This window comes from Thermothielavioides terrestris, chromosome 2 (assembly GCF_000226115.1).
Source record: "Thermothielavioides terrestris NRRL 8126 chromosome 2, complete sequence".
NCBI classification, from domain to species: Eukaryota; Fungi; Ascomycota; class Sordariomycetes; order Sordariales; family Chaetomiaceae; genus Thermothielavioides; species Thermothielavioides terrestris.
In genome coordinates, this window is record NC_016458.1 from 4,124,118 (window position 1) to 4,142,707 (window position 18,590).

Sequence of the window (18,590 nt, forward strand, 5' to 3'; positions counted from 1 at the left end):
CCACAGGTTAGTTCGCCGGGGGTATAGGGGTGTAGGGGGTAGCGCTAGCCCCCCGCTAGTTAGGATTCGGGTTAAGGTTAGGGTAAGGGTCAAGGTTAGGGTATAGGTTAACTTCGTTTTCTTTTTTTTCGATTTAATTGAGGTTTAGTGAAGTTGTTGCTATAAGTCTTCGCGATTGTACATTGTCGATGTTGCTCTAAGTCGTTGTAGCCCCGCTTACCCTATAGCGATTGTAAATACTTATAAGCAGCAACCTCCGAAATTAGTCTTGGCGAGACCTCTATAACCACGACCGCTGGAGGTTATAGAGGTCCCACTAAGACTAATTTCGGCCAATTGTCGGCAATGTTTTTATAGCGTCAGTACCCCGCCAAGACCACTAAGGGGTTTGCACTATCGCCATGGGTTAGCCACAGGTTAGTTCGCCGGGGGTACGGGGGGCGGCGCTAGCCCCCCGCTAGTTAGGATTCGGGTTAAAGTTAGGGTGAGGGTCAAGGTTAGGGTACAGGTTAACTTCGTTTTCTTTTTTTTCGATTTGGTTGAGGTTTAGTAAAGTTGTTGCTACGAGTCTTTGCGATTGTATATTGTCGATGTTGCTCTAAGTCGTCGTAGCCCCGCTCACCCCGTGGCGATTGTAAATACTTGTAAGCGGCAACCTCCGAAATTAGTCTTGGCGGGACCTCTATAACCACGACCCCACGACCTGATGGAGATATAAAACCGGGAATGCGAGAAACGCCTCGGTTTGGCCCCCATGAAAGAAACAGTATGTACCTCCGTACCTAGGTAATGAAATAACAGAAAACGATGAGGCGAAAACAGCTGGGAAGCTCGGTTCTTTCGGGAAAGAGTGGAGTCTGGGGTATCATTTCGTCACTTACACAACTACCGTTACCTTCCCTTCCTGTTGGCGACTCATCAACAAAGCGGCGGCCGCCGGATTCTCGTGTTGTCCATCCCGGCCGGGTTATCCGGAAGACCGCTATTTGGCCATGGCCGTGATTTGCTCCCTGATGTGCCGTAGACACCGCCTCCCCCAGGTGCCATCCCGCTTGCCTGCGCTGCTGCCTCGGCACGCCCGTGCCTCTTCCTGACTGTCCGGCATCCCTGGCATCGTTGGCCAGATCCAGCGGCACAGTTTCCAGTCAATTCAGGGTTGTTTGAAAAAAAGCGAAAAAGCGAAAGCGAGGCATGCTCGTCCAGAGCTCTCTTGTTCTTGGATCTCTGGTCTTTGTTCTCTGCCTATACAGCGCATACACGAGTTGCTCACTTACCCGGGTCTCCTTGACCGTCAGGTCGACCATCACAACACGCCTCCTTGTGCTTTGCCTTGCCCTTTATGCATCCGCTTGCCGGGCGACGACTTATTTGATTTGTTGACCCACCCGACCACCCGTGTAACACACAACGCCACCATGCATTTACGGATACTCACGTCTCTCCCGCTCACCCTCCTTCTCCTCCTCCCCTTTCCCACATCCGCCGAGCCCGTCAGGATATCACCGCGCACCGATGATTTGGCCCTCAGTCCCCGAGCGCGCCCGGACGCGCCCGACGGCTATGCCCCGGCCCAGGTGCCGTGTCCGAGCGACAAGCCGACGGTCCGGCACGCCAACGCGCTCTCCAAGAGCGAGACCGACTGGTTGGCCAAACGCCGCCCGAACACAGTCGACCCCATGATCGACTTCCTGAAGCGTGCCAACATCGACGGCTTTGACGCCGAGGCCTACATCAAGAAGGTCGCCTCGGGCGTCAAAGACCTGCCCAACATCGCCATCGCCGTCTCCGGAGGCGGCTACCGCGCCCTCATGAACGGCGCCGGCTTCGTGGCTGCTGCCGACAGCCGCACCCCGGGCTCCACGGGCACCGGCGGCATCGGCGGGCTCCTCCAGGCCAGCACCTACCTGGCCGGCCTCTCGGGCGGCGGCTGGCTGGTGAGCAGCATCTACGCCAACAACTTCACCTCGGTCGTGACGCTGCGCGACGGCAGGAAGGACAGCAGCATCTGGAAGTTCGACAACTCCATCTTCACCGGCCCGGACCTGCCCGGCATCTTAGACACGGCCAGGTACTGGAGCGAGGTTGCCAGCCAGGTCCAGGCCAAGGCCGACGCCGGCTTCCAGACCTCCGTCACGGACTACTGGGGCAGGGCGCTCTCGTACCAGCTGATCGACGCCCCGGAGGGCGGCCCGTCCTACACCTTCTCCAGCATCGCCGAGGACGACGCCTTCTCGAACGCCCAGGCCCCGTTTCCGATCCTGGTCGCCGATAACAGGGCCCCCGGCACCACCGTCGTCTCGCTGAACTCGACCGTGTTCGAGTTCAACCCCTACGAGATGGGCTCGTGGGACCCCACCACCTTCGGCTTCGTCCCGATCAGGTACCTCGCCTCCAACTTCTCGGGCGGCGTGGTGCCGGCCGGCGGCGAGTGCGTCCGCGGCTTCGACTCGGTCAGCTACATCTTCGGCACCAGCAGCTCGCTCTTCAACGCGTTCCTGCTGCAGAACATCACCTCGGTCAAGGGCGTGCCGCAGTTCCTGGTCGACGCGGCCACCGACATCCTCAAGGGCCTCTCCAACGCTCGCGACGACGTGGCCCAGTACGTGCCGAACCCGTTCCTGGGCTGGAACAACGCGAGCAACCCGACGGCGGACGCCTTCGAGCTCGACCTCGTCGACGGCGGCATGGACCTGCAGAACATCCCGCTGCACCCGCTGATCCAGCCGGCCCGCGCCGTCGACGTCATCTTCGCCGTCGACTCCTCCGCCGACACGACCTACTCCTGGCCCAACGGCACCGCCATGCGCGCCACCTACGCCCGCTCGCAGAGCCCCATCGCCAACGGCACGCTGTTCCCGGCCGTGCCGGACGACCGCACCTTCCTGGCGCTGGGCCTCAACAACCGGCCGACCTTCTTCGGCTGCGACGCGCACAACTTCACCACCACCACCAGCCAGTCGGCGCCGCCGCCGCTGGTGGTCTACCTGCCGAACGCGCCGTACACGGCGCTGTCCAACGCGACGACCTTCACGCCGTCGTACGCGCTCGCGCAGCGCGACGCCATCATCCGCAACGGCTACGACGCCGCGACGCAGGGCAACGGCACGCTCGACGCCGCCTGGCCCGCCTGCGTCGCCTGCGCCGTGCTGAGCCGCAGCTGGGCGCGCACCGGCACCGCCGCCCCGCAAGCCTGCGACGCCTGCTTCGCGCGGTACTGCTGGAACGGCACGACCGCGCCGGCCGACGCCGCCATCGTCGCCGGCGGCGGCGGCGCCGAGTACCAGCCCACGCTCAAGATCGGGGACGGCAACTCGGCGAGCTCGGCCGGTGTGGCCCTGGCTGGGCGGTCCGTGTGGGCCTTGATTGTCGGGCTGGCGGCGGTGCTGTTTTCTGTGTGAGAATGTACATAGCGTAGGTAAACGGCTGGACCTAGAAACGATAGGTCGGTTTGTACGATTCCGCTGGTGGAGGCGCAAATGCTTGCTTGGTTGGGACTGGGCTGGGTAGGTAGATACCACGAGACCGGACTATCATAACTCTTGTTTTTTTGCCCAAAATTCTTTTTCCCTGTGTGCATCCTTCGTCTTTTGATTTGCTTCTAGGCCTCTTCGGCTACTTGTCGAGCTTCGGCAGCATCGTGGCATCGAAATGGATGGGGGACAGCGGAGTTGCATGAAGAATTACGAGTCCAGATGCGCGGTGCGGCAAGATGAAAGGACGTAACCGTTCTGGAGAAGAGGAGACTCCCACCTTGGTATCAGGTACCTCAGGTATGCCAACCACTTGTGTACTCCCCGGAGAATGCCGACGTGATTGTGGTTTGGCTATGGCCACCCAGCAACGACCCCTTTCAGCATACAACACTTGGGAATCTACCCTTGGTAGCATTCCATGATTCGATGAGATTGCGATCCCTCTGGATGGTCATAAGTTCGTCAAGATGCAGGAGCTGAGAGTTGACAACATCAACAATGGATGCCAGAAGTGAGGGGTAAAACGGAAAGGGTATGGACCCGTCTGTGTCAGAAAAAAAATAAATAGAAAAAATAAAAAATAAAAAAACGTTGTCGGCATTCTGTGTCCATCAGCCCATGACGGCGAGACACTCGCCAGTATAACCACATCCTAGCAAGGCCGCCGTCCAACGGCGGCCGCTCATTGCTGTCATTGAAACGTACTGCGATAGGGCCCGTCCACCCTCGCTTCCGTGATCCCCTCGGGCATGGACCGGAGCCATTCGGCCCAGCTGTCCATGTTGAAGACATCGTTCGCCAAACGAAACGTTATGCTAATCTGCGTCCCGCCGGGAGGAGCGCTGGGTGCTTCTCCGTTCCGCAGCGGGGCCAGAAGAATAGATGGTAGAGCCTTGACGCCCGAGAGCTGCATGCTCAGGGGCGTGGGATACCTCGTAAGGACTTCCCTCTCAGGGTTCTGTTCCTGAATCATCCTGGGATACAACGATAGCAGCTTGGCGTGGAGTTCAGCTGCGGAGAAGGGCTCCTTAAACGGTTGGATGGCCCTCGTCCGGAGCTGGTCCGTCAGCGCACGAGTAAAGGCACCCCTGCCAAGGAGCTCGGCGTGATCCTCCCCTGCCGAGGCAGCGATTACTTCCAGCATGCCTTGCCGCCGGACCGTCGCGTACGAAGGGTAGTACGCACAGTCCATAAGGAGCAGCGCATCGGAGCGGGCATCCTCGAAGGAGTGCTGGATGTGACTCCATCGGATGGCCAAGGAAGGGTCAGCGTGCTTCGAGCTGGTTAGAGAGAGGCGTTAGCTTCGACGAACAGCAGCTTGAACGAAAATCGAATCACGCGGCGAACCTTGCAAGCACCGTATCCCGGTCCCCGTTCAGGTAGCTGCACCCGCTATAGTAGAAGATCTTGAGGCAGTCGCGCTGATTGTGATCGGCGATGAAGTCTCTCACCACTTGGGACAGCCATAGCCAAGGCTTCGTGGAGTCCGCTGGTGATGTCGGAATCGATTTGATCTGGACCACGTAGTTGTAGTCCTCGTGAAAGGTCTTGGCTAATTCCTGAACAGCACTCCGGGCTCCGGGATGCTCGTCGTCCTGCCACCGGACTAGAAGGACCGACACGTGGGCGTAGCGGCTGCGGAAGGGGTTCGCCAGCATCCGGTCTGCGCTCCCCTGAAGATCGGCCCGGAAGGAGTCGAATCCAGGCAGCTGCGACACACTGATAGGCTTCTCGGGGCGCGGTCCGGAGGGCAAAGGGGTTCTGATGCGTGCCTCGTTCAGTGCCGGCTGAGCGTGGTGGTGCGTCGGCGGGGGGTCTAGGTCCATTTCCCGAGAGTCGGAGGTGAAGGCCGGCCTGGAATGTGACGGCGCCGGGCTCAGCTGCGGCCCGGCCAAGCGCGCTAGGCTGTGTGTGGAAGGCTCGTGGGATCTGAACCTCCTGGCAGCTTCCTCCCAGGACATGTCGTGATGGTTGGGGTGGCACTGTAAGGGGGCGCGTAAGCCGACAGCCGCGCCAACATCAAACAGCGGGTGGGGGACGGGAGCTTACCGCAACCCGCCTTCGGCGACAGTCTGCGCAAGCGCCCATCTTGCGGATGAGATGGGCACGCTCCCGCTGAATGGCTGTCAGGGGCCCGGTTCGTCGGCGGCTAGCACGGCGCTGGGGAGCCACCTCACTGCCGTCTCGAGCTGAGAAGACGGCTTGCGCAGCGAAGGTGGGCGAGGAGGTCACGCTGTAGGGTGTCCCAGGCGTTTCGCCGGTAGGTAGGGTGGCCGAGGTCACGGCAGTTGCCGCCGTCGATATCGATGAGTTCGTGTCCTTCCGCAGGGGCGGGGACGAGCCTTCGGGCGGCGGGCCATGTTCCTCGAGAGGGCTCTTCGTGGCGGGGTGTGCTTCGGGGCTTGCGGGAAAACGTTGCACAGACCGAGTGTCGTCACTGTTGTTGGGCGGCGCCTCAGCCAACTTGTGGGCTGAATGCATCCTGGGGTTGGCACGCTGCTCAGATACTCAGGAGATGCAGCACAGTCCCATGGTCAGCGGAAGCGCAACTCGGGGGAGCGTCGAGGCAAACTCGGGCCGGCCGTTTGGTTGCCCTATTCAGTTTGACGGGGACATCGACACACTCCGACCTAGCCCGCACACGTGCTTGTCGTCTCAGTCTCACCCGTCTACCGTGGAGGAAGAGCCTTGTGGGGAACCGCGGGCCGAAGCGTTTCAGGGGTGCACCAGGCCAGCGGAAAGCGATGCGTCGGTGAGAGGCGGGTTCAGACACGGCCGCCGAGGCCCGGGAGCACACGATCGGGTAAGCCACGAAGAACCAGTGGGGATCGTGTGGTCCTGGCCTGTCCTCCGACCAGCGCGATGCGGTACGCCGGATAGGTGCTGGGAACTCCGCCGCCCGTTTGACCGAAGGTCCGTGTCCGGAGGCACGGCAGAAACGGTGAGCTGGTGAGTGTCTGAAAACTACCTGACCTGTACACCCGACAATGACAAGCGGTTCTGAGCTGATATGATCAAAAAGGGAAAGAGGAAAAAAGATAAACAAGCCGGAAAAGAAAGGTATACAACAAAATGCAAGTTCCAGGCGCAACTTCGCGGATTGGGTCCGTCTCGGAATCGTTAACTAAGGTAATGGGTTGATGTCGCACGACACCAAATGGGTCCCCCCAGCGAAATGGGACGAGGGAAGCCGTGCACAGGAAGAGGGAGTTGGCGAGGGGAAGGAGGAGCTGTGAGTGCAGAGACGCCCGGGAGAGGTGAGGGAAGGAGCGTTGAGGAGGCAGGCGAGGCAGACGCGGGGAGCCAGGCATTGATGAGTTCTCTCCAGAACCAACCTCCTGCAACCTCAAGACCCCGACGCCCGAGTCCGGCAGCGACTTTCTTTTTTTACTGGCCTTCTTGAGACTTAATTTCACTCGCGGCATGGTCTCCGCTCAGAGGCTCAATTCAGTCAAGCCCAAAGTGCATTTTGTCCACTGGAGATTTTCCCCGGGGGGAAGAACCCAACGAGACCTGCCCCAACCACGTGGACCCTGCCATCGCCTACCTTGCACGGCGGATTCCTGCCAGACCCTTCTAAGCAGGACAACAGCACACCGGCAGACCGACCAGTGGAGTTCGGCGTCTCTTCCGGGAGCGTGGCCCCACGTCCCCCGTGCTGCCCGCCTCATCCTCCCGTTGCGTCGGTTAGGTGGTTCCTCATTGCATGATTCCGGTGCGGAAGCAGCGCTTACCTCGCTTTCCTTTTTGTTATCACTGTAAGCCGGCTTCTCGCATACCCGCTCAGGCCTGTATTGGGCTCCTGGTGTGTGTAATTTTACCTCGCGTACCGTCCGGGTACCCTGCACCGCTAGGTACTTCCGTGCCTTACGCTCCCTGCACCCCCACGCCTCCGCTGCGGTTGTTTGGGCCACAATTGACCCTAACCCACCTTGTACACTAAGGTAGAGTCAGGTGACTGGTGCGGTCGGTGAGGTGAGTGTGAGATGTCGGATACACCCTTACGTAACCTAAACATAACTTACACGCACCAATCGGGCCAACGAACTTCTGGCAACAGCACGAGTTACCACGGAGTAAAGTGGAAAAGTCGGGGCGAGCGGCCGGGGGTGGAAGAGTCTGTTCGCTCACCGGACCCTGCCGAAGCCTCACCGCAATTTGCTCTCTGATTGGCTCCTTCCGTTGTTAACGTTGGTTACCGGCTCCACAAGCCGTAGCTCGTTCCGTCTCGGGGTCGTCGTTAAAGAGGTCCCGCCAAGACTAATTTCGGAGACTGCCGCTTACAAGTATTTACAATCGCCACGGGGTGAGCGGGGCCGCGACGACTTCGAGCAACATCAACAACGAGAATTGCAAAGACTCGTAGCAACAGCTTCGCGAAACCTCAACCAAATCGAAAAAAAAGAAAACGAAGTTAACCCGTACCCTAACCTTGACCCTCACCCTAACTATAACCCTCACCCTAACCAGCGGGGGGCTGGCGCCGCCCCCCGCACCCCCGGCGAACTAACCCTTGGCGATAGTGCAAACCGCTTGGCGGTCTTGGCGGGGTACTGACGCTGTAAAAACATTGCCGACAATTGGCCGAAATTAGTCTTGGCGGGACCTCTTTAACGTCTACCCGTCTCGGGCCACGGCGCTTCGGCGCGAATTGAACAACACAAGAACGGGAAGTCGCGAAGTTGCCCTCGATGTCCAAAGTACCTACCTTACCTTACTCGTGGCGGAATAGATATCGCGGCCCGGGTCGTCAGAGCCCCTCCCTCTTCAAAGAAATTGCTACCAATCAGGCAATGACGCCTTCTTTTGCTTGCTCACTGTCGCGCAATTGCACTTTTGCACTTATCCGTGGACCTTTTGAGACCTGACCCTGACCCCCAACAACCAGAGCGGGATGGCTGTCCCGAATGTGTCCGCGAGAGGCGCTTTTCCGCCGCGTTTCCGCCGCGTCTGTCGCGGGAGAACAGGTGTGATTTGCGGTTTCAGACCGTCTTGCATGTCTGGCACGTCCAAATTCGTCCAGTCCCGGCTTGTCCCTGGGCGTTCCCAGCTCACCGACACAAGCAGCTTCGGGAGCGCCGCAAGCCTCGCCAGCCGCTCTTCCCAGCTCTACATGCACCTAACGTCAGTTACCTCCCTCTCTTCACAGGCGATCTGCAGGCCCTTCTTTGAGACGTCTTTTGCCGGTCCACAATCTGCGTTCTCGTTGGCCGGCGTGCTCCCCACGTTGGGCAGGAACGATGTTGTTGCCGAGTCGTTCGTGGTGTTGACCACTAGCGTTCGGGATGCGGGCGAAAAAAGGGAGGGTGAGCTGGGGTTGGGGGCACGCTCCAACTTGCTCAAGCCGGGGAAGATATTGTATATGCATTGATACCCGTACCACCAAACCCCGATCAGCGGCCCAATCAGTGTTTGCTGTTGCATGCTGCAGTTCTCTGTTTTGCTGACATGCCTAGACTGCAGTGGAGAGAGCTCACAGGGAGGGGAGGGAACTGGAGGAGGAGAGGGTGGCAGGGATCCGAGCCGTCGTTACGCTGCGTCGAACAGCGAGGCTCACCTCGAAGGTCCCTCTCATTGGACACCCCACCTACCACACCACGGTCAGACCAGAAGCGGGTGCTCTCCACTACTATCTCTGTGCAAGTGAGCATATTGCGTATCGTGTGATGCGGTACTATCCTGCGCTGGTGAAGTGAAGAGCCACGCTGGCACGACTTAGGTGCGTATGCCGGTCTGGCTCCAACGAGTGTAGAGCCGGGTTTTCCATGTCCACTCACCCCGGAGAGCTACGGCGAGGCAATTTCTCGCCGCCGAGACGGAACAGGTGAAGCACTTTGCTTGGCCAGTTGGCATCGGGCGAGAGGCCAATGCATGTCGCAATCGGCCCAGACGCCCAATGGTGCACGCCGGCGGAACCCAGAACAGCACTTCACCTGCAACCGAACCAAGATGCAACTCCCACTCAGCCCCCGACACCCCGTGGGGAACTGCCCGATATATCCGCCTGCACCGCCAGCTTTGGGGGTCCCAGCATGCTCCGGCGCACCCCCGTATTCGGCGGGCTCTGCATAGTTCTGGCCACTGAAGCTTTAGTTACAACCCCCAAACCGAGCTCAGTCTTGAGGACGACGCAGCCAGGTGGGGGCAGCAGACATGGAGGTTCTCGGGCGCGAACCATGACTCCACAAGAACATGACTGCTCTCGGCACAGCGGGTTGGCATACAAGCATACTATATGGCAAGCCACGTCTGACCCAGCCAGATACCGGCTACACCAGAGCATCACCCCTCTTCCCTCCTGGCCAAGTCCAAATTCCAGCCCCTTTCCCCGGGCCTAAACCTGCAGCTGAGATTCTGCAGTTTGCGGGTCATCTCAGCACCCGCGACGCCCAGGCGGGAGCCGTCCAACACGACGTGTTCCCGCTCCTCGAGGTAGGCCTTGTCCCGGGACGGGATGGCCAGCAGCGTCGCCGTCGACGATCCCTTGACGATCTTGACATTCCAGACGGCCGTCTGCACCATGATGCCCAGCAGGAAGCTGAGCGAGAGCACTACCTGGATGGCCAGAAAGGTCAGCCACGCCCACTCGATGTGGACGTAGCTCTCCGTCGCGAGGACGGTGCCGGTCTCGAATGTCGAGTTCATGGCGCGGATCCTGAAGGAGAGCGGGTGTCCAAGGTTAGCATCTCTCGCATCTCGCATCTTTGGCCCCTGCAAATTCAAAGCCCTGTCCCCCGTTGTAGTCACCGAGTACCAGCAGCTGCAATGGCTACACGATGGAGCCAGCAGCGGTGTTGGTCTCCCGGCCGCACTACCACAAAAAGGGGGGGGGGGGGGGAGAACGTCAAAATAAACAACAGAAAGACGGCCAGTAAAAGGCCCGAATAAACGAGAAATCCACTTGCGTGTTAGTCAGGCTGATAGCCAGATTCGTCGTCAAGTTCGCGACCGCAGCGCGCATGCCGTCGGCGTCCAGCCCCGACCTAAACATGGCGGTCCCCAGCACCTCGCTCGTGGGCGTCTGGCCGCCGATGGCGCTCCCGTAGGCGTGCGAGTACGTGCCGGAGAACAGCGACAGGACGTAGCCGTTGAGGAGCCGCACGTCCTCCCGCTCCACCGAGTACACGCCCGCGTCGTCTGCGTCGCCATTGCCGTTGCCAGCATTGCCGGTGGCGCGCAAAATCACCCGCCCCGGCGGCGGCGGCGGGGCGTCCCGGCCGCTGACGACGAGCGCGCTACTGCCCGGCTCGTCCTGGGCTGGTGCTGCCGCCAGGGCGGACGAGTGGACCACCGTGCTGGTCGACACACCGCCTAACGTCGATACCTGGTAGGTGTTTACGCAGAAGTGCAGAAGCACCTCGGCGGCGCGGAACTCGCCCTGCTCCTGTTGCTGCTGCTGGTGCTGCTGCTGGTGCTGCTGCTGGTGCTCCGCAGCGGGCGCCAGCCCGGCCGTCTGGTTGGTGTAGACCAGGAAGAAGTTTGCGATGGCGCTCGCCACCCGGCCGTCCTGGTCCGAGAAGGCGAGGCTCGTGCGGGCGGGGAGGAAGCTTCCCTGTTGGCTGGCGTCGTCCGGCCCGTCAGTGGCCCCCTGGTTGGTGGTGGTGGTGGTGTTGGCGGGGGCGTGCGGCCATGAGACGTTGAGGTTGCAGCTGGCAGTGCTGCCAGCCAAAAACAGGCCGTTGGGCAGGCGGGCCACGCGGACAGTCTCGTTATTGGCGACCCCGAGCGGCACGCCCAGGCTGCGTGCCGTGGCCTGGTTGGAGATGGTGAGCCGGTCGGATACGTCGGCCACGGCGCTGCAGACCGCCAGCGAGCTGAAGTTGCGCCATCGACAGTCGCCGGAGCTGCAGAGGGGTTGCAGGTGCGGCACCTGCTCGTCGACTACGTGATAGATGCCCGACTGGATCGCTTGCTTCTCTCGGGTGTCCAGGCGTTCTGATAGGTGGGATGCGCACTCAGTGTTTACAATTCACAGGGGGGGAGGAAGCACCGGGTGGGTGGTGCGTCTCTGCTTACCGTACGGTGTCGGGTGGGAGTAGGACTTGCTTTTGGCCACCGTTGCCGTGCCGCTGCCTGCTTCGACGCTCTGGGTTGGGTAGGTTATGGCACCTTGTGTGAGCGGTGAGAGAAGGAAGCTTGCCAGCAGTGCCACGGCTACAGACACGCCGAGTGCCCTATCACCAGTCGGTCAGCGACATCTGGCCGGCAGCAAGACGCTCGGGATACGCTCGAGTCCTTCCACACCTTCCCTTTCTCCTGTAGAGAAGCATGACGGCACCCACGGGACTCCGCTTCGCGTCCTCGAACGTTCCAAAATCCGCCAGCGGCTTTCGCCCCGAGCGAACGAGTTCCACTTCAGCTGCGAGAGCCCCTCGCTCAGGGGCACCGCCAGAGCTACCTGGCATATCGCAGTCAGGAAGGCCACCACGGTGTTGAGCGAGACGGTCAAAGGCCAGTCAGCGAGCCCGCGTCCATCATATTTCTTCAGCACGGCGATGATGACTGCCAAGCACACGATGCTGAGGAGAACCCACAGGATCTCGGGCAGCCAGTGCATGCAATACCGCAGAAACGCACCGCACCCGCCTCTCACTCCGCCCCGTCGCTTGCCTCCGTCCCCTTCTCCGTTCAGCGGTCCCATCTTTTCCGTCCGCCGCCGCCGCCTCCGCCGCTGCCGGTCCCACGAGCGTCTCGCCTCCGGCCGGTTCATCCCATCCGGCATTGCCGGAAAGGTATCCGCCCGCGGCGGGCCCGTGCCGTCGACCTGCGACTCATCTTTCGGCGGCCCGGACTCGGGCGCCGGGCCGAAGTAGCCCAGGTCCTCGTAATGCATGAACGGACCGTTCTGAGTCCCGCCTGGGGCTCGCTGGTGCGGGGATGGCTGCTCCTGTGCCCGGCTCTGCCATGGCGCGGGTGCAGACAGAGCGGGCGTGACTTCGCTCCCGGGGTTGTAAGTCGAGCGCGGGGGGTATAGCAGTGTTGGCGCCGGGCTGTACGGCGTCCGGACGGGGCCCTGCCCGGATTCCAGCTCTCGCGCGCGGGCCGCGGTCAGCTCCTGCAGCTCGCGGCGGCCGTGCCATTGCAGTGGCGCGGGGTAGGAGGAGGGGATGTGGCTCGTATCCGGGTGCGTCTGCCACAGCGCGGCGTGGTTGGGATGGTCGCGGTCGCCTCCAGAAGCTGCTTCTTGTCCTTGTCCGTGCCACAATCCGGGCTGGCTCTGCGCCTCCCGGCTCCGTCCACTCTGCCATTGCGCCGCATCCTGGTAGTGCTGGGGAGGAGATGGCGATAGTCCCGTCGGCCCCGCGTATCCGTGCGCAGCCTCATCGTCGTCGTTCTCGTGGATTGAGCTTGCTGGCGAGACGGTGAATTTCCCGCCACTGCTAATAGTGCCCTTGCGCTGCGGCACCTCGCTGCTGGACGAGACTGTGCGCGCAGGTGGTGGGGGCTGGTAGGCCTGGTATGTCGTGGTGGCGGAAGTGCCCGCCACCGGTTTCCTCCGGGGGATCATCGCGAGCTCCGCCTGGTGGTTGTCGCCAAGGTAGGCACCTCGCGGGGGGTAGTTGTGGTCATTGGGAGCGCGGTCTCGCATGACGAGGAGCCAAAACGGAGGCAGCTCTCAAACACATTCCCGTGGGCGCGTGGGTGCACGAAGCCTGACGGTGCTTCTGGTGCCTACCTTACCTAGAGCATCATCCCGGCTGGCACCGGAGGCGAGGGAACAAAGGTTGGAAAGCCTGGGTGAGTGAGCGAATCGAGAAGTGAGACAAGCAAACTGCTGCGGTTTGTAGGCTTGAGGAGCTGGCAGCGTCCACAGTATTCCGTACCTCCGTACCAAGCAGGCCCTTAACCCTGACCACGACGCTATCCTACCATAATATCGTGGATGCGCATGTGGGAGAAGCAGACGAACCTGAGACCGAACCAACGTGCGCTGAAAGGTGTTGCTGCATTCTTCCGTACTAGGGCTGCCGTGCCGCAACCACACTGGTTCGCAAGGGTACCTACCAACCTACCTGACATACCTGACGCTTGCCCACTGTCGTATTTCCGTCCGTTTCCAGAGTACACACAGCACACACAGCACGGAAATACATGATGCGCTCATTACCTCCACTGGGGGAGGGTGTCATCGCAGGACAATAGGGCCACCCTTGGCTACCTGCCGCTTCCGGCGAGATAGCACTCTGGGACATTCTGCCGGCTGAAATCGTGAAATCGCCTTTCACCGAAAAACGAGGGGAGAAGATGGTTATCTCCCGCGCGCTGCCAGACCTGGATGCATAAGCGGTACTTACATGGTTACTCGCACGGTGTGTCTCACAAGTATGCAGTACTCAAGTAAGCCGCGTTGATGACCATGCGTTGCCGGTCTTCTTTGAGTTTTCCAGTCAAAGAAGCACACGAATGCAGAGTTCACCTGCCTGAGGATTTTACTGTATGGATGGGCGGGACGTCAAAAATGCTGCTGCCTGCCTGCTCGAGGTCGGGCGGGTTGCCAAACATGCTTACACAGTAATAGTGTAACCAGATCTTTCACGGACGGAGGTTGCAGATGAGATGAGATGTTGTTCCGATGAGGAACAACTCCCGGCAAGTCACTGGCAGGTGTAACAATCGCGCAACGTGACCCCGCTTCGCATCACTTATCAGGTCTGTCTGAATCGTAGCACAGGTAGGTAGGTAAATTAGGTAGACGGCGTTCAACCACTGTAGTTGCTGGACTTCGGCGTAGTTCTCAAATAATGCCAAAACATAACAGGTAGACAAGGCTTCCCTCTTTTCCATTTCGAGCTTTGCTAATTTTTGCCTCAGGGTCCGGCGAGCGTACGCTATCAAGACACTGTAGGCTGGCGAAGGTATTACCCCGCCTTTCCATTGTTGTACTGTAAGAAAGGCCTACCTGGGACGCAGGGCCCGTTCCGGCGCGTCCCGGCCCGAGCAGCTAGTGTATACTAGGTGGCGTTAGCCTGTGCGTCACTGGCCCTGTCCCTGGGACCTGGACAAAAGCCGCTAGGAGACAAGAAGCCGGAGCCTATCCATGTATGGATGGTCGGCGAAGACACAAGGCGCGAGCTGAGAACGGGATGATCGAAAAGGTGCAAGCCAGAGACGCTATGACTTCTGCCAGAACTCCCGCCAAAGACTCAATAGCGATGTTGGCATCGAACCAAGCCGGTATCCGCGGCAAGCAAGAAAGTGAACCTCGAATTCATGACCGGCAGCCCATCTCTATGACCCAGCCCAATCAATAACCCGCGGCTTATACCCCGCTATTACGCAGTAGTTGTAGTTGACCCCCCCCCCCCCCCAACCCAAATCCGAAAATCGCATCGCAAGCTGCCCGCAGTCCCGCAGTCCAAGATTATACATGTGAAAAGGAAGGGCAGGCCAGGCTGACCTGCAGAGTCATCATTCATGCTGACCATGGTCGCGGTCATGGTCATGCCCAGAGTGACTGTGACTGCTCTCGGGCCTCGACACACTCGGCGAGCAGCAACCCTGCCCCACACAGTCATCCACGCAATCCAGGAGACACACGCTGCCCTCGCTACACCTCGGCGGCCGCAAAGGCGCCTGGCCCCCGTCCATGCGATACGCGGTGTCGGCATGCTCGGCGTGGGCATGAGCCTTGTTGAGGCAGAACTCGGGCTGGATGGTGGCGCTGTGGATGCCGTAGGCGTGCAGGCACTTGCGGGCCATCTTGGAGAGCGCCATGTACTTCTCGTTGTTGGCCTCCGTAATGGGGAAGGCGACCTGGATGTGCATCGACGCGACGATCTTGGTGTCGGACAGCTGCCAGATGTGCACGTGGTGGCAGCTGACGACGCCCGGCAGGGCCTGGATGTCTTCCCTCACGTCGTTGAGGTCGATGTGCTCCGGCGTTGCTTGCAGGAGGATCTTGGACGCGGCGACGGTGAGCGGGAGTGCCGATCGGAGGATGATGATGGTGATGAAGAGGGATACTGCTGGGTCGGCGTAGTATCGCCAAGGCCAGTCGGTCAGCCAGATGATGAGGGCCGTGACGATAACCCCAACGTTGCCCAGCGCATCGCCCAGGACGTGCAACACCATGGCGTTCATGCCCATGTCCCCGTGGCTGTGCCCGTGCGCCTTGCCAGGCTCTTTCGGCTTGTTGTGATTGTGTGAATGGTGGATGCCCGAACCTCGCCGAGGACGTTTGGTCGGCGGGTGCGCCCCGTAGGCTCGGTGGTCAGCCGGTACCGGTGCGCCGCCGTCGTTCTTGGCAAGTAGAGGCGTGCTTTCGCGCGGCGACGCCTCGTCAGGAGCAGCGGACTCGTCTTCCGCATTGCTGTCGCTGCTTGATCCTTCGTCGGGTGGGGAGCGACAGGCGTCAATGATGTCCTGCCGGAAGCTGGCCGGATGAATGCTGAGGTCGTCAATACTGGTAAGGCGGCCGTGACGACCGGCTCCCGGCGTGCGTCGCTCCCTCCGGCCCGCAGTCCCCCTGTCACTCTCGCTATCTTCATAACTGGCACGGCTGCGTCTTGGCGGCGTCGCTGGAGCAGACCCCTGGTACCTCGCAACGGCGGCCTCGGGTAAGAGGTCAGCCACCCGTCCGGCTTCGTCCGCCGCATCGTCCGGAGCTGAGAACTGCCCTGCACGACCTTCCTCGGCGACGCGGTCCGAACCGTCGGCATGCGCATGTTCGTCACCATGACCGTGTAGATAGTCGCCGTGCGAATGCTCCCCCGGTCCATGAGAATGCCCGTGCCCTCCGAGCACGGCGAAGCCAGCCAGGTTCGAGGCAAGGCCCAAGCAGCCGACGATCAGAATAAGCTGCGGGTTGCCGATCTCGGGTGGGTCGAGGAATCTCGTCAGCGCCTCGAGGACGATCGAGACGCACAGGGCGATGAGGAACACAGCGTTGAAAAAGGCACCGAGAATCTCGGCGCGAAGCCACTGAGGCGAGGGTATGTTAGCTGATTCTCTGGGCGAAATGCGGCCGGTAAGATCCTCCGAGAGCACCCACCCCGTAGGAGAACTTATCTGTGGTGGCCTTCCTGGCCACCGAAACAGCCCAGAGGCCGACCATAAGGGAGATGATGTCGTTAAGCTACAACAACCAGGGGGGGTCAGCACCGGCCGACTGACATCGGGTCTGGGAAGGTCTCACCATGTGGAACGCATCGGCCATCAGGGCGAGCGATCGGACGGCGAAACCGGTGCCTAGCTCAAGCAGGAAGAACATAAGGTCGATGACGAGCATCACCTTGATGCGCGTCGACTTCGACCATGACCCCATCTTGTGTGAACAGGGTCATGCGAATTCCCGTCGACGCCTGTTCTGACCCTGGAAAATGATAAAAGAGGCCCTGGCGGCTGCTCACTCGCTCCGGAGTCGCGAGGTCTGAGGGTCAGCGATGACGGAATGGTTGGTCGTTCGGCTGGCGCGGTTTTCGGCCTGTTGGTCCCACTGTTATGGGTTTTTTTTTTTTTTTTTTTGGCTGGATGCTGCCCCTCCTTCCGGTCTTGGCATGAGGCGAGCGACTTACATACCACCTGATCAATGCATGAACACGGCCGGTGATACCACCCCACTGGCTCGGCCGGTGAAGAAGCTGCAACTTTCGGAATGCTTATGGTCGATCGGGCAGTTTTCACGCCCCCAGACACGGCCGTGGGATGGCAATTGGAAGGCAGATTGCTCAACTCGCAACGTAATTCCTCGATTCCGTGCTCCGCGCAGTGAATGTAATGAACATAAGGTACCTAGGTCAGGTACAGTACCTACACTCCTTGATACACTACAATTGAGTCAAAGTTCGTTAGCGCATATGGTGGGGCCAACAAGCGAATAACTGTGCGCTCCGTACCGACGGTACCTGACCTGGATTGTTCGATCTCACTTCGCTCATACTTCGCTCATACCTGACGTCCGTACTTGTATCCGCATTCCATAAGGTAGAGACTACTGTGTGGTTGCAAATGTAAACTGTTTTGGTCCCAACCTCCTCCCCCATTCCTCACCATGCCGCTTTCGCACACGCACATGCCTGACCTCCAACATGTGAAAGCAAGCACCATGACACCGCCAAGCCCCTCAATGATTGCCCCGGCGCTTCCCGCGGCAGGCGAGACAACAATTGATATACCGAGCACGGACTTCAAGTTCAAGTTCGAGAGCGTACAACATTTCTTCGAGATGCTCGATAGCATTGATGCCTCGAGAGACTTCCTAATCGTAATAGGTACTATATAACGTAGTCCCTTTATTCTTATTGATATAATTACTTATTTATCTAGATGTCTCAAGTAGCAATTTCGCTGCTCTCGATGTAGAAAGAGAAAGGCGGAGACGTAAAGTCCGTTTCCGCCGATATGACGCCGCTTCTCGCGTCCTCATGGTCACGATTCCGACTTTACACCATGAAATACTCCATTCCGGTCTCTACGTGGACTGTTTCCATACACAACTCGTCTTAAGAGGCATGGCCCAAGACTGGGTAACATTGGGTACTACAACATTCCCACTTTCACGGCACCCTGGTGGGGATAGTGGTGAAGGCGATTCCGTTGGCGGCCCATTGCCTAGACTCGCTACCCCTGGGAGTTGGCCAACATTGGTCGTAGAAGCGGGGGTTTTTGAGTCACTTACGCATCTTCGTGCTGACATGCGTTGGTGGTTCACGACGTCAGATCACCAAGTGAAAATCGTCATTCTCGTCCACCTAGATCGTCTCCAGCATACGATCATCATTGAGAGATGGGAAGAGGAGGTACCAGATCGTGGAGCACCTTTGACACGAAGGCGGGAGCATTTGATTGCAGAAGGCAGGTTGCTTGAGCCGGTAAACCAGCAAAAAATCGTCATTACCGGTGACGGATCAATGGATCCGGCATCATACAATGTCATTAGGGAGGCATTGGTGCTGAGATTTGACCTCCTTTTCTTGCGGGCTCCTGATCCCCGGCGAGGGGAAGGAGATATCACCATCAGTGTGCCTGACCTTCAGCAGTATGCGGCTCGCGTCTGGTTGAATAGGCACTGAACATCGGATCATAGTGGCTAGGCAGCATGTTGTATGATAGCGCCGAACCGAATTGAGGGGAGAGAATGGATGTCGTGTTTTTATGGAACAAGGACTGCCAAAACCC

The 18,590-nt window shown here is 59.6% G+C and overlaps 6 protein-coding genes across 6 annotated transcripts; 3 read left to right on the plus strand and 3 right to left on the minus strand.

Moving 5' to 3' along the window:
* Nucleotides 1–1,808: 1,808 nt before the first annotated feature.
* Nucleotides 1,809–3,398, plus strand: THITE_2047170 (uncharacterized protein; the record flags this gene model as incomplete). The annotated part of the gene is made up of 1 exon (XM_003652234.1): nucleotides 1,809–3,398. The coding sequence occupies one exon, from the start codon at nucleotides 1,809–1,811 to the stop codon at nucleotides 3,396–3,398; it is 1,590 nt and encodes a 529-aa protein (XP_003652282.1).
* Nucleotides 3,399–3,870: 472 nt separating this feature from the next.
* THITE_2113600 (uncharacterized protein) lies at nucleotides 3,871–6,220 on the minus strand. The gene is made up of 3 exons (XM_003652235.1): nucleotides 5,523–6,220; nucleotides 4,821–5,455; nucleotides 3,871–4,753 (listed from the first exon to the last, which is right to left on the minus strand). The coding sequence occupies exons 1-3, from the start codon at nucleotides 5,952–5,954 to the stop codon at nucleotides 4,165–4,167; spliced, it is 1,656 nt and encodes a 551-aa protein (XP_003652283.1). The 5' UTR covers nucleotides 5,955–6,220; the 3' UTR covers nucleotides 3,871–4,164.
* Nucleotides 6,221–9,598: 3,378 nt separating this feature from the next.
* On the minus strand, nucleotides 9,599–12,140 carry THITE_2113605 (uncharacterized protein). The gene is made up of 4 exons (XM_003652236.1): nucleotides 11,718–12,140; nucleotides 11,490–11,647; nucleotides 10,379–11,408; nucleotides 9,599–10,128 (listed from the first exon to the last, which is right to left on the minus strand). The coding sequence occupies exons 1-4, from the start codon at nucleotides 11,741–11,743 to the stop codon at nucleotides 9,756–9,758; spliced, it is 1,587 nt and encodes a 528-aa protein (XP_003652284.1). The 5' UTR covers nucleotides 11,744–12,140; the 3' UTR covers nucleotides 9,599–9,755.
* Nucleotides 12,141–14,386: 2,246 nt separating this feature from the next.
* On the plus strand, nucleotides 14,387–14,803 carry THITE_2113606 (uncharacterized protein). The gene has a single exon (XM_003652237.1). The coding sequence runs from the start codon at nucleotides 14,516–14,518 to the stop codon at nucleotides 14,723–14,725; it is 210 nt and encodes a 69-aa protein (XP_003652285.1). The 5' UTR covers nucleotides 14,387–14,515; the 3' UTR covers nucleotides 14,726–14,803.
* Nucleotides 14,804–14,913: 110 nt separating this feature from the next.
* THITE_2095256 (uncharacterized protein) lies at nucleotides 14,914–16,806 on the minus strand (the record flags this gene model as incomplete). The annotated part of the gene is made up of 4 exons (XM_003652238.1): nucleotides 16,609–16,806; nucleotides 16,465–16,548; nucleotides 15,026–16,394; nucleotides 14,914–14,972 (listed from the first exon to the last, which is right to left on the minus strand). The coding sequence occupies exons 1-4, from the start codon at nucleotides 16,735–16,737 to the stop codon at nucleotides 14,914–14,916; spliced, it is 1,641 nt and encodes a 546-aa protein (XP_003652286.1). The 5' UTR covers nucleotides 16,738–16,806.
* Nucleotides 16,807–18,082: 1,276 nt separating this feature from the next.
* On the plus strand, nucleotides 18,083–18,346 carry THITE_28217 (uncharacterized protein; the record flags this gene model as incomplete). Its single annotated transcript, XM_003652239.1, has 1 exon — nucleotides 18,083–18,346. A coding segment is annotated over one exon (264 nt), but the record flags the coding sequence as incomplete, so codon positions are not given.
* Nucleotides 18,347–18,590: the final 244 nt, after the last annotated feature.